The 14,393-nt window shown below is 38.9% G+C and overlaps 1 protein-coding gene across 1 annotated transcript; it reads left to right on the top strand.

Annotated features, from left to right (window-relative positions):
- Positions 1-1,955: 1,955 nt before the first annotated feature.
- apela (apelin receptor early endogenous ligand) lies at positions 1,956-13,918 on the top strand. Its single transcript, XM_012955639.3, has 3 exons — positions 1,956-2,320; positions 5,313-5,402; positions 12,183-13,918. Exons 1-2 carry the CDS (start codon positions 2,245-2,247, stop codon positions 5,399-5,401), a joined length of 165 nt encoding a protein of 54 aa, XP_012811093.1. The 5' UTR covers positions 1,956-2,244; the 3' UTR covers position 5,402; positions 12,183-13,918.
- Positions 13,919-14,393: the final 475 nt, after the last annotated feature.

The following is a 14,393-nucleotide window of genomic DNA, read 5'->3' as shown; positions in this document are numbered from 1 at the left end:
GTTATCCCACAGCCACAGTCCCTTCCCAGAGGCTATTATCCCCCCACTGCTACTATAGGCACCATCTCTCCCTACTATACCTGCTATCCCACAGCCACAGTCCCTTCCCAGAGGCTATTATCCCACTGCTACTACAGGCACCATCTCTCCCTACTATACCTGCTATCCCACAGGCACAGTCCCTTCCCAGAGGCTATTATCCCCCCACTGCTACTATAGGCACCATCTCTTCCTACTATACCTGCTATCCCACAGCCACAGTCCCTTCCCAGAGGCTATTATCCCACTGCTACTATAGGCACCATCTCTCCCTACTATACCTGCTATCCCACAGCCTGTTACAGTACAGTACTGCACAGTCACCATCAAATATGTGCTGCATAATTAAGATATCAGGGATCAGTTACTAACATAGATGCTAAATTGCAGAAGTGCAGTTGCCAATAGCAAAAATTAACAATTATCTTAGAACAGTATAGTCCAAGTTAGAAGATGACAGGAAAATGTGTATTGTTGCTATGGGTAACTGCACTGCTGTAATCTAGCACCTTTGTTCAGCCTCTTTATTTACTCCTCCTACTTGCAGCTGCTACATTATGGGGCACTTGCTTTGTCACACATCCAAAAAGCACCTCCCTAAATCCTGCACTATGTAAAAAAGGGAAATCCAAAGTAAGTAATGTATCAGTATCGGTTTTTATACTAGCACCACTATAATACACTTGGATCAAGAATTCATAATGGAAACTAATGTAATCATGGCTTGCATCACTTGTGATTCTTAAAATCATTAACCACACTTTCATAAATGTGTTGGTAGAATGTAGTTCTGCTGAAGGTTAATGAACGCCTATGGCTTTAAAGCTGCCTTCAGGGGGTACAAGTTGAGGTGACTGCCCTGCACCCCACAGAGCAGCAGCTATATGCAGAGAAGAAGTAAAGTTCATCCATGGCTTCTGGGAGCTTGCATATAGTATAGGGAATAATGCATGAACTACTGTAAAATATAAGGATGTTAAAGGCCACCTTAGAGGCCATTGACCATATAAAACCATGTGTTTTTATACAGCCCATGGAATTTAGTGACTTAAAGTATCCTTATGCTTATAAATGTATATCTCTTATAATACATGGATTTCAATGAGTCATGACAAAGATGCATCATTAAGGAGTGTTTATAAGTATATACTTATAAAGGTGGTTATAGGTTATACATGGTTTTTGTGCATTTGATTAGCAGTGACAATAGCACTTTATATCAAGGTGTATAAATGTGCAGCCAAAGGCGGACGCTACTACTTGTGATGTAACACTACAGGTTAGACAGCTGTGTTTCATATAATTAGTTGGACCCTGCAGAAGTTGTTGTGGACCAAGCACCAATCACACTAAGGACATGGTACCAGAACCAGACCATGACAAATCAAATATGTTCTAGCAAGGATATAGTAGAATGGCTGCAATGAGAAAGCAGTAGCTGCAGCATTCTTCTCACTTAATGGTGCATAAAATAAAATAATACATGGATTAAAATGTGCTTTTTCAAGGATGGAAGACTCTGACCCCCCCCATCGCTGGGTCAATGGGCTTGCCATTTGCGAAGATATGCCAGACTCAGCGCCCATTGACGAATACAAAAGGCCACGGATTAGATTTAAACAGCCCACATGTACCCTTTCAATGAATACCACTTTGCTGCTTTTTTTGGGGGAAAGATAAAGCATTGGAGCATCAAGTATCCTCACAAAGCATTTTGGGGTTTAGAGTATGTGCTCTGGGATTCTTTCAAACCTGGGACAATAGGGAGACTTCCTGTCATTTCCATTGCTTTTCTGCATATGGGACCAATATGGGCAATGCAAAGTTAAACAGTTGCAAATGTGAGAGCATCATGCCTTACTTTACATAGACCCCCCCTTCCCTGGTACTATTTAAAGGGAAGACCCCCTCTTTGTTCTTAGTCCCCATACACTGGCAGGAACTACTGTTTACGTGATTTTTTTTTTCGGCAATCAGTATTTATCTAGGGAAACTAAGGAAGAGTAGAAAAATAGCAGAGACAAAAAGAAGCTTATTGAGAGGGAAGAGAGAAGGGGGAGGCACTGTAACCTTGCCTTCTCTGATCATTAACCTTGCTGGGATATGCGGCAAACACTTCACTCTGAGCTGAGTTACTTGGAAGGCTGATTCCCAGGGAGATTGGACCAGACCTGAGCTAACACTTGCCTTGCTCTGAAGAGCAATATGGATTTTCAAAAATTATTCTTCGCCTTATTTTTCATCCTGATGAGCCTGCTGTTGATTAATGGCCAGAAACCAGGTATGCTTAATCTAAAATCCTTGCTTTTTTCTCCTTTTTTTTTAGCATAACTTTATTTGATTCCCTTTAATGTGATACTTAGTGTATTTAGTGCTTAAATCCAGGGTTTATACAATGGGTTATAGACACGGAATTACTTTCTTTATCAAGTTCCAGACAAATCTATGATTCCATTTATATTTCCAATGAATATTCCCTCAAGCACGCATTAAGAAGGGTCATGCTTTTAAGACAATATATACAAGGTTTGGATGATTGTTATTACAAACCAGAGAATATAATCTTAAATCCTTTGCTAGAATTACAGCTGCAGGACACTTAATTTGTAACAAGAGCAGGTCAGTGACCACACACTTAGTTACATTAGATATGGTGTGTGAATGAACTGCAAACAACTATAAATTATTAAGATTGTGAGGTCATTTTGTTTAAATAAAAGGTTAAATATTTACAGCTTCTATGGTTACATGGTATACTGGTCAAGGATAATGCTTACATACTGTACACACGCCTTACACATGCACTCCTAGTCCTGATTGGCTCCCAAATGTTTCAGTATGGGGCTTGTTAGTTATACTGGCCTTGTAAGTTAACTTATTTGCTCTGTATTCATATCACTGAGCTTAGTTTCCAATATATTGACAATGGAGTTATTTACAGTCGCGCATATGCTCAAAGCCAGCAGGTCACAACAGTGCATGGTTGTTACTACATACCCTGAAGGTAGCAACCCCCTCAGGGTCAGGTGAAAATTAACTTACACACTCAGAGATAAACCAGCACTTACTGTACAAAGCACAAATATTCTAGAAGGCAGGAAAAACCATTTAATACAGAGTTTCTGTATTTGCATCAGCATCTGGGAAATACCAGCAACTAAGTTAATACATTGTAATAGTTGCTCTATAGAAGAATTAGTAAAGTACCAAGTTGGAGAGAATGTTCCGTAATAGTGTTCCTGCGCCAATATTAGTAATACAGGCATGGAACCTATAATCCAGAATGCTCAGGAAATGGTTTTTTTTTGGATAAGGGGTCTTTCCATGATCTGGATCTTCATACTTTTTAAGTCTACTAAAAAATAATGTAAACGTTAAATAAACCCAATAGGATTGTTTTACCTCAAATAATGCTTAATTATAGTTTAGCAGGGAACAAGTACAAGGTACTGTTTTATTATTACAGAGAAAAAGAAAATATGTTTATTTGATTAAAATGGAATCTATGGGGAATGGTCTTCCCTTAATTCAGAACTGTCTGGATAATGAGTTTCTGGATGACAGAACCAACATTGATTTGGCCAATACAATAAGTAAGAATGTGGCACTACCCTGGGTTACACTCCTTTCTAATTCCTGGGAATAACCTCTGTGGGGACTATTGCCTAACGTTCCCATCGATACAACGGTGGCTATTATTACATTTGCAAAGACACACACAAAACACAAATGGGAAAGTAACATTCAGTTATCAGGAGAAACACAACTGCATACAGCAGGGATATTCAGTTATGGCTTAGCTGTTGATCCACTATAACTTCTTTTGTCCACATTAAAGTTGTACTGTATTAGCTAAACAGACACTGTATATCTGTAACAGAGCTATGTATAAGCAGATAAGCATGCATACAATATTTGTATGCTTCTGTCAAGCAGAATACTACTACTAACAACTTTACCCTGTTTTTATAAAGCAATGCAGCAAAGTAGACGCCGTTGGTAGCCAAAGGGGGTTAAACCAGCACTAACACCTTTGCTTCAGGGGGCTGTGTGCTCCATGCAGTGAATAGGCCAATAAAACTCATGCAGTCTGCATAACAAATCAAGTGGGAACGGAGGAAGAGGGAGTTCATGGAAGAAAGCTACAACAATGTTCTCTGTGATGGGTGGTTTTCTGATTTTACTTAACAAAGGTTCAGTGAAACACTACATGCATATCAAAAAAGTGATGGGTGCTCTACACAATGGGAAGGCATCTGCATAGATTTCAATCAGAAGCTCAAAGAGCAGTTAGCATGTGTAAGCTCCACCTGGTTAAGGTGTATTTCGGCTTTGTACATTAGCAAGAGAACTGGTATGGTGGGGAATAGCAGATGACAGATAATTAGAATAGATCCTGGATAAAGGTCTTTAAGTACTAGGAAATCTCAGATGAGAAGTATAGATATGTTTTTCTTATTTAAAGGGGTCTGGCCAAAATAGAAAACAGCAAAAAAGACTGCCCAAAACTGTGCTTTTCTAAATTCATTTTATTTTAGTTAAAATGCATCTTGACCAATGCATACACTTGGTATAAAAATCAAAAAGTAGCATTCTGTGGCTAAAACACATGTATACATGTAGGTAAAGTAGAATCTTAATTACTCTTCTAAGCTTCAAATAGTGCTAACCCGTATAGTGCTAACCCATACTGTGGCCTGAAACGCTCCCGCCTCAATGCAGCCCCTCAACAAAGCAGTGCACAATAGGACACTGGATACTGGCGATACCAGACTTGCCTCACAATTACACAAAAAGCCACCTCTGTTTTCCTTTTAATTCTATGCAAGAGACTCAATATTTGTATTTACCTTTATTCAGTTAATGTTCATTTGGGATACCAAAGGGCTCATTTACTACAAAAAAGGTACAAGGGTAGATGCACTAAGGGTGCCATTCACTTACTGCTTGTGCCTATCCAAAGTGCAATGTGCTGTCTGCACTTGGGTCAGTTGTGCATTGGCCAGTCTTTGTGCCCTATTTGAGAGGTACAGATATTTGTGGTGGGTGTAAAAGAGCACTGTAGCAAGGTCTATAGCAGGCAAAATCATGTATGTATTAGCCACTGATAGAAGGTATAGTTATGTTCCAGTGAGTGATCTGCTCGACTAATTATATTATTATAACTGATGTAATAAATTGACCAGTAATATTAGCCCAAAACTGGTAAGCCAGTTCTACAAATATAATTGCTAGATTAGCAAATAAAATGTATGACTTATATTTCATTTCAGCCAACCTTGCGCAGCGCCGAAGGATACACAGACACAACTGCTTCCTGAAGAGATGCATACCGCTACATTCAAGAGTTCCCTTTCCATGAGGTATGTCATATCAGATAACCCAGAAGGATGATACTGCTGCTGATTGTGTTGAGGGGATAATGATGTTATAGGTGCTATGATGAAGTATTGCCACCCAAAGCTGACACTATGGCAGTTCACACTTATATGTGTGTATATGTGTGTATGAAGATATGACAAATAGGAATGCTCTGGTAGCAAAGATATAGTATTTTAAGCAAATAATTCTAATTTTAAAAAATGATTTCCTTTTTCTCTGTAATAATAAAACAGCACATTGTACAGGTATGGGACCTGTTATCCAGAATGCTCGGCACCCGGGGTTTCCCGTATAAGGGATCTTTCCATAATTTGGATCTCTGTAATTTTAGTCTGCTAAAGATCATTTAAATATTGAATAAACCCAATAGGATTGTTTTCCCTCCAATAAGGATTCATTATATCTTAGTTAGGATCAAGTACAAGGTACTGTTTAATTATTACAGAGAAAAAGAAAGTCATTTTTTAAGATTAGAATTATTTGCTTATAATGGAGTCTATGGGAGATGGCCTTTCCGTAATTCTGAACATTCTGGATAACGGGTTTCCGGATAAAGAATCCCATACCTGTCATCCAAATTATGGAAAAATCTCTTATCTGAAAAAATCTCAGGTCCCAATTCTGGATAATATATCCCATACCTGTAAAATGTTTAACGCTCACTTGTGATTGGCACACTAGTTCTCTTGTCGTTATACATCAGAACGTATAATGAATAAACACTCATAAATACTTTAATACTGTAAGAACATTTTATTGGGTTGACTAGACATACAACAAATGTTTCAGCATTTCAAGACAATGCAATATTATTATTTTTAAGAATGAGTGTTGCTTAATAATACTTTCTGGTGTGTAAATGTATATTATTTGTTTTCTGCAATGCGATCAGGGCCATATTTTCCACATAGGCTCCCAAGGGCCTGTGCCTGGGGTGGCAGATTTGGGGGGGCCCTTGAATACCTCTATATATATTAAGAAAACTAATTTTCCTCTGTACACTGCTGGACACTTGCTAAACCCTTTGGGTGCGCAGAGAGAGGTAAGGGGCGGGGGGGGGGATTCTGACTTTATTACAGAAAAAAAACAGATCAGTTAAAGATGAGGATTTTTTGAACTGAGAGACTCTGGGAAAATGACACTGATCTTCTTACGAAGTTATTAGATTAGGGTTTTTTTAACATTAGATTTCCCTGGACCTGGAGTATGCAGTAGGCCATTTAGCTACATATAAGACTAGAGCAGAGCCTTACCTAAAAAGGTTTCGTATGTCAGGGAGAGCTTTCCTGAAACAATTAGTGAAGCCCAGACACGGTTTGGAGCCATTGTGAGGTGCAGAGTGGATGAATGCACAAACCGGCCATGGGATCTGGAAATGATCGGGGGAATAAGACAGCATGGCACCAGATAAACAAGATCATTTGCTTTCAAAACATGTGTGGCTATGTTCAGCAGACCACAATTAATATACTTCAAAAGAACAAGCCATATTTCACTAAATTAAACTGTCAGGTATGTTTTCTGTTGGGTTATATGGTTACTGGCCCGGTGTTAGTGTAGAGTACAGAGGCCATTAGCTAGGGCACCCTGCCTCAGAACAGGCTCTTTGGAAATAGAATATTACACGTGAAGTACATACACATGCCATTTTTGTTACACTGTGTAAAAATTGTTAGGTACTGGAACAGTTTTACTGACAGCAAGGGAACAAAATAGTCTAAACATTGTGCACAATGGATAACATTCTCCAGTAGTTTTACTTGGTAAGAAGATTCAATCATAACTACTGGGCATAATGACAGACACTTTGATAAGACATTTTTTGTACAATGTAAACACATATAGAAATGGCCCCTGGGCCCCCGCATCTCCTGGGCTGCTTTCTCTACACTAGTGATCCCCAACTAGCGACTCAGCAGCAACATGTTGCCTCAAAGTAGGTGCCCATTTTTAAATCTCTGGTTTGGAGGCAAGTTTTAGAATCACTCCAAGCAGAGCGAGCCTCCTGCGGACTAGCAGTCTACAAGGGGCTAACAAATAGTCCAAATAACTTTTTCATGCTTGTGTCGCTCACCAACACTTTTTACATTTGAGTGTGGCTCATGAGTAAAAAAGGTTGTGGACCCCTGCTCTACAGTTATGGCCCTGGGTCAGTGAAAACTAGCAACTTGAACTCTAGGTTAGACGCTGAATGTGGAAACTACTAATATGACATGAATTCTGGGGCTCTTTTGCCTGAAGCCTGATTTTGTTTTCAGGATATCTCTAGCTTCTCCCAGATTTATAGTGTATTCATAAAGATGTTCAGTTGTATTTAAAAAATCCCTGTGTGTTATTGGCACATATGCTGTCTACATCTCACAGGGTACATTGATCGGACATATAACATGTGAATTTCCCAAGCCCTGCAATAACACCTCCTCAAAATCCTTTTCCCTGATCAGAATATAGGCAGTGGTTTTCCAGATTCACACTTTAATTGCTATACAGAGGGTTTAATTGTCAGGCTGAAGCTAATGTAATGCACACTGCACTTTTTGATGACAGCAATGATGTGGATCACCATGGGTAACAATGGACCCACCATTATTTGCAGTGGTTTGTTTCCAAGCAATAATGCAAGTCTCACAGTGATCACCCTTCCCCCAATATTGCCTTCAAAAAAGACACAAAAATCCACAGCAACTTGCCGTGATCAAGACCCCTTAAGCCATTGCTATATACCCCTAAAGATGGCTTTTTTGCACATATGGGGCTAAATAATGGAGTCCCAAGCCAATCATATGTTTATGTTTTGTAATGACAATATCCATATAAGTAGTCAGGGCAAGAGGACAGTGAAAAAGGGGGGGGGGGGGGGAGTGGGAAAGGCTGGGAAAAAAAGGAGTGAGAGAAAGAAAACAAATGAGAGATTGGGAGATTGTATTCATCCAACATTTCAACTACCTGTGACCTTTGTAAAGATAATGATCACTAACGTTTGAGAAAAAAAGGTTTTGTTTACTTATACATACATATTTACTTGGCTCAAAGGGCAGAGACACCACATATTCCTGGTATGGGCAGTGTGTCTCTTATACATAGTGCCTGAGGAATGCTGACTAATATGTGGCCCTTCTATAGCTCTGGCTTGCATGTAGGTGCCATAGTTATCTGCTTACCATCCCTTCAATAATGTAGTATTTGCCATACCCAGCTCTTGATTTAAAAATGCATCCTTTCACTATCTTAGAATTTCAGCTCGACAACTGTGATTTAATATATATTAAATATTTAATAGAGATATTTACAAACACAGCCCTAAACATGAAAATACATAGTTCTTTAAAAATCAGCTTAATCACTAGGAACACAGAAATTCTAAGCGCCAAATAATTTGTTGCCACCTATATAAATTGTCTAAGTGGTCTTTCCTATTATTTTACTGCCTGGATTAACTGGCCCTTTATTACACTGGCTATGATTCCTGCACCCAGTGGAAACCTGCAATACAATGTACTTTTCTTCCCAGCTGAAAGTTATCTGGCAGTCCCATTCAGGCCACTAATAGGAACACAACCCCATCACAAAAGAACCACATGATTAAGGCAAATTGGGCTCTTTTGGAAGTTTAAGCTTCAGAAAAGACTCAGGAAGACTTGTCAGAAAAGACACGGCATTGTCTCCAGCACTTAATCCTCCAATGGTTCTGCTCAGATTTACATATTAAATATTATTTGCCTGTCTACCATATAAAAAACTCGGCTCCATAACCAAAAGTGTTCCAGCTCATACAAAGCAGTTATATTTGACAGATTTTCCATTTTCCAACTGGATGAGCATGATGGAAACTGCACAATGCAGAGATATAATATACATCAGATATACTGTAGATCATGGCTGGCCTATTCAGGTTGTCTAACTATGGTACAGTCATTCAAAAAGCAAATCACAGCTTTCCAGCTGCAAAATTGTTGGAGACAAAATTTGCTTTATTATCTCCACGGTACAAAGATTATCATGAAAACAATGCCTATGCGCAGCAAAGTTGCTTGTACATAGTTGTCATTGTTACCTTGCCCTTCATAACTGAATGATTAAAATGTTGGCTTCATTAAAGGCTCACGTTTTAAGTTTGTTGCATATAATTGATGCAAATTTGTAACTGGTCTTTACAAGTTTTTTTTACTTATTTGCCTTTCTTTTCTGCCTGTTGTACTAATGAAACTTAACATGCAACCTGGTTTCTAGGGTGTGGCCCAAGCAACTGGAAAACAGATTGATTCACAGGCTAAATTTTTATTGACATAATAATGGCCAGTTTCTAGTCACACACTCCTCCATTCAGCCTGCATAGATACAGATGCCCAGTTTCTTGGGATGCAGTAGTCTAAACCAGTTGGAAGTTTCATTTGCAAAGAAGTTTCATTTGCAAAGTGAGCAAGAAGAAAATTAAAATAAACAAGAAAAAGACCATTTACCAATTTTCTTACAATGCGATTGTATGCATCATAGCGGAAATTCAGTTAAACCTGTACTTGTACAATAGACCACGGGTGCTTCACAACTAACAGCTTCTCCTTTGAGAAGGTTTTATTCAGTGCAGAGGTAGAGCAGACAGTGAAGCTTTGGGAAGGTACCCTGTCACATGGAAAACATTATTAAGAAATTAGATGACCTGCTTACGGCATGTTTTATAAATATTATTGCTGCAATCATTGCCAAAGTGTTATTATAGTAACTGGATATTGAATGTTTAATCCCATTCACTTCACATCCAGATGTAGAGTATCAGTCCAGCGCCAGTCAATGTAAAATATACTATTTGGTTTAGAATAAACGTCTCTGTAATTGTTTGTGACATAAATCAGATGTTTATTGGCAAATTATCCCAAGATAAATGGGCACAGGCAGAATGTGAGCAGCTTGAGTTTTTTAACTGTGAAGGGAGCAATTTGTGGTGTTTGTTAGTTGATAAAGTGCAGGGTCCATAAATCATACAGTGACTGGGGAAGAGACAGGGCTTATCCAGATACAGCAACTTATGCACTTACAGGGCATCACAAGTGCCACTTTTAATGTATGTCAGAGGTGGCATTTGCCCTAGGCTCCCAAAATCACAGGGGCAATTTTTACATCTCCCACCTGAAGACCTCCAGCAGTTACATGTCAATCACGGCTTTAGGTTTGGACTGACAACCCTAAATTGCATAATTGTTTTCCTCTTAGACTGGAGGCCAAGCCTTCCTTTAGAACTATGGAAGCCATGGATATTACTCCTATGCCTGCCAGTCACTACTCAGCCTTGCCACTTACTGAGGATTTTACAAAATCACTTTTACATTAAATAAGAAATCAATGTTTTTGATAAAGGTGGGTCTGTCACCATGTTGAAGCCTTAGTTGGAATATTCCATTCCAACTGTATAATGGGTTATATTAGGGTACATTATATTACAAATATATGTTGGGCCAGTGTGACGCTGGGAAATCCCAGTGGCCCCTACTGAACCCAAACCGCTCCCCCCGGACCTGATTGTGATGCAAAGGAGAAAAGTAAAATATATGCATGGGGCAAAGGAATAAGGGAGGGATGCAGCGACTGAAGGAGGTTGGGGCTCATACACCCCAGTCCAATGCTACTAAAGAAGAAGCTTTTTAATTTTTGCAGCAGCAAAAAAATTGTACTATCAGAAGTTATTTCTTGTTAAAGGACCCCTACCTGGCAGAGTGCTTACTACTGGAGAACATACATAGTTATATGGTATCTGCAGAGATTATGACAAAACATGTCCTTGCTACCAGGAGTGCCTTTTATGGCCCATTTTGTAATATATGGTATTTAAACCATTAATAAAGCATCTCATTGGGTATCATAGTAGAGGAGTCATTTCTAAGTACCAATCCATACAGTTGATTGGTTAATAACACAGTAGATGCCACTTACAGTTGTGTGTATCTCGGTCACTATCTTTGTACCAGAGCTGCAGTAAAGCTAAAAGCCCTGCTATATTTAGAGCTGTTTGCCTGTGCTCAGCACACTATGAGAAGCAATTTTAGCAACAGATTGGAACGTCTTCTCTTACAGGGCAACTGAGTAAGTGATGCTATTGAATTTAAGATATGGCTTTGTTTGTTAAAAGGACATTATATATATAGGATCACTAATTGACTGATACTATGCCCATTAAAACATTACTATCTCAAGGGCTTCCGCAAACCCATTGAAAACCTGAAAGCGATGATTAATGAGTCAGCTGATAATGTAACTGTTTTCGACAGAACGTATTTACCAAAGACCCTTATTCAAGTGGAGTGGAAGAGACTCCAGATCAGTCGCATATTAGGGTGTTTAACTTACACTGTAAACGTCCCGCCCCTATAGACTTAATAAAATAGCCCACAGAAAGCAATTCTTCTTTGACTGACACAATTGTCTGCAGTTATCAGCCTTCCAAAGAGAATGCTTTCAAGGTAAAACTTTGCCTTATCTTCTCGTTTTATAAAAAGATGTGCTGTAGAACACATCTACCATTTCTGGAAGAAGTCATTATGGCACAGCCCTATGGGAAAAAGTGCCAGTGGCGTTAAGTGGTGTCTGCAATGAAAAAGCTATAAATGCATTTGTTCTGCAGTAACTTCAAGAAAAAGAGATGTTTTCCGAAAACAGTTAAGCTATTCAATAACAAGTACACAAGCATATAAGTTTAATGTTAACATCCTTTTAAGTGCCCTTATATCATCTTTAACTCATGTTTGCCCCATTTTTTGTTCTTCCTTTAGACCACTGAGGAATCTCATCATGAAAGGTGTAACATTGGAACAGGCTCAAATCTACAGAAATATTATTTATTTGGAACAGTGTTTCAGAAGTTATGTGATTTGTAACTGGATGTTTCTTAAACAAGCTACCCAGGAAAATGGACACGGACAAGCTCCAACCCATACAATTGGCTGCCGGACTAGAAATGGCACAAAAGTTGCCGAAAGCAAAGTCCCACCATGAAACTGATCCAGGAGACATCTAAAGCAACCTTTTGTGTTCCACCAAAACAGAAAAGAGAGCCTATTCTCCATCATATTCCAAGGATGTGAATGTACAAAGGCTTTCATTTATTATTAAATTGAAATGAAGCCTTTTATTATAAGCCACTGTACCTCAAAAGCTGTGCTTGTTCATGGCACTGTGATGCAACCAACTCCTTGACTTATGGGGATAAAGTAAGAAAAGCCAGAAGATGGTTTTGGACAATCTGGTTATATTTCAATATTCCCCTTTGAGTAAAAAATTAGAGGACAATGACGTAGGACAAAAACGTAACCTGAATGATACAGAGATTACTAAGCCTAGGCTGCAAAATCTATTGCTTTTCCATGCTGTCAATATGGGCTATAGGGTCATGTCTCATAATATTTCTAAAGGATTAGGCAATTACTGGTTGTGAATAAACTGAAATTATAAGCATACACTACCAGTGGGTTCTGGGGGTTACAGGCTCACATCAGCTTATGCTGTTGATTACATTACCAGATTGTTGTCCCGTAGCGAGCTTTTTTTTATGCTTAATAATTAACATAACAGTTACTGGATCTCAGCATGTAATGCTTCTGTATTTGTCTGGGTCAATTCATATGTTAATTGGTGTGAGAAGCAGCTAGGGAGCCATAATACATAGTGACAGAAGAGAAGAACCTCTGCACTCAGCCATATAAATATAGTAAAGGGAATTTTGCACAGAAAGATACTAAGAAAATGTCCTTCTTATTAAACAAAACAGGGATTGTTTGTCCTGATATTACAATATATTTATAAAGCAATGTTTAGTGGAGCGCACAACTTTCCCTCTTTCTGTAAGGCTAATGGTGCACAGGCTGTTTTCTCTGCTGGTATAAAACCCCGATACGCTGGCTTCCAGGGCCTGTATGTGTGTATTAATAGCAATAGGATCGGCCTGTTGGTGTGGAAACAAAGTATTTTCCGATAAAAAATTGCAGCGACTAATCGCCTCGTCTGTCTTTGTAGCAGCTACTTGTCCTGACTACAAAAATAGACAATGCTGATAATTTGCTGGTAACTGTGTCTATGTGTGTTTTAACAGAAGCAATTCTCAGTATTGTCTATGGCAGGGTATTTTCTGACGTTTAGTAGCCGTGACAAATAGCTGCTACTAAGTAGCTCTGCAAAGCATTCAAGTAAATGAAAGAAACATTATCACTGCAATATATGCTTTTTTGTAATCCCACTTTGTCTTTTTGCTCATAGATAGGTTTCTGTTGCATAAGGGATCCAGGTTTAGGATATTAAATAAGTTGAAGTACCATGGTTATTTACTCTCCTTTTATGTACATTTCTTATCTGTACTATGCTCTGATTTTATTTTGCATGTGTAGCTTCACAAAAGTAACAAAAAGTGACCATACACACTTTGTATGTGGTTGGACAATTTGGCATGTTTCAACCACTGATACCTTTATAGGGCCCACAAAAACAAATGGCAACAAATCTCCCCCTGTAATAGCAGTTACAGTGTCCATACAGAGAATCCTGTCTGCCAGTATCTCTTATGGGTATTATTGAGGGGCAGTGGCCATACCCCCAACTGCTTCCCTTGACAGGAAGGAACAGTAACACCAAAAATTCAAGTGTATAAAAGAAATTCCAGTATAATGTACTGCTGTCCTGCACTGGTACAACTGGCGTTTGCCTCCATAGTTTATATAAAGAATGCAGCTGTGTAGCCACGGGGGCAGCCATTCAAATGAGAAAAGGCACAGGCACATAGCAGATAACAGATGAAATACCACTGTATTCTACAAAGCTCATCCGTTATCTGCTAGGTAACCTGTGCCTTTTCTTCTTTTTTCCAGCTTAAATGGCTGCCCCCATGGCTACACAGCAGGGTAATTATATAAACGCTAATAGTGTTACTGTAGCAAACACACAACTTTTACCACTGTAGGGCAACACTACATTATATTTCATTTACTTTAAAA

The sequence above is a fragment of the Xenopus tropicalis genome, chromosome 1, assembly GCF_000004195.4.
Source record: "Xenopus tropicalis strain Nigerian chromosome 1, UCB_Xtro_10.0, whole genome shotgun sequence".
Lineage (NCBI taxonomy): Eukaryota > Metazoa > Chordata > Amphibia > Anura > Pipidae > Xenopus > Xenopus tropicalis.
The sequence above is the reverse complement of the archived record's forward strand: the minus strand, read 5'-3'. Positions and strand labels throughout refer to the sequence as shown.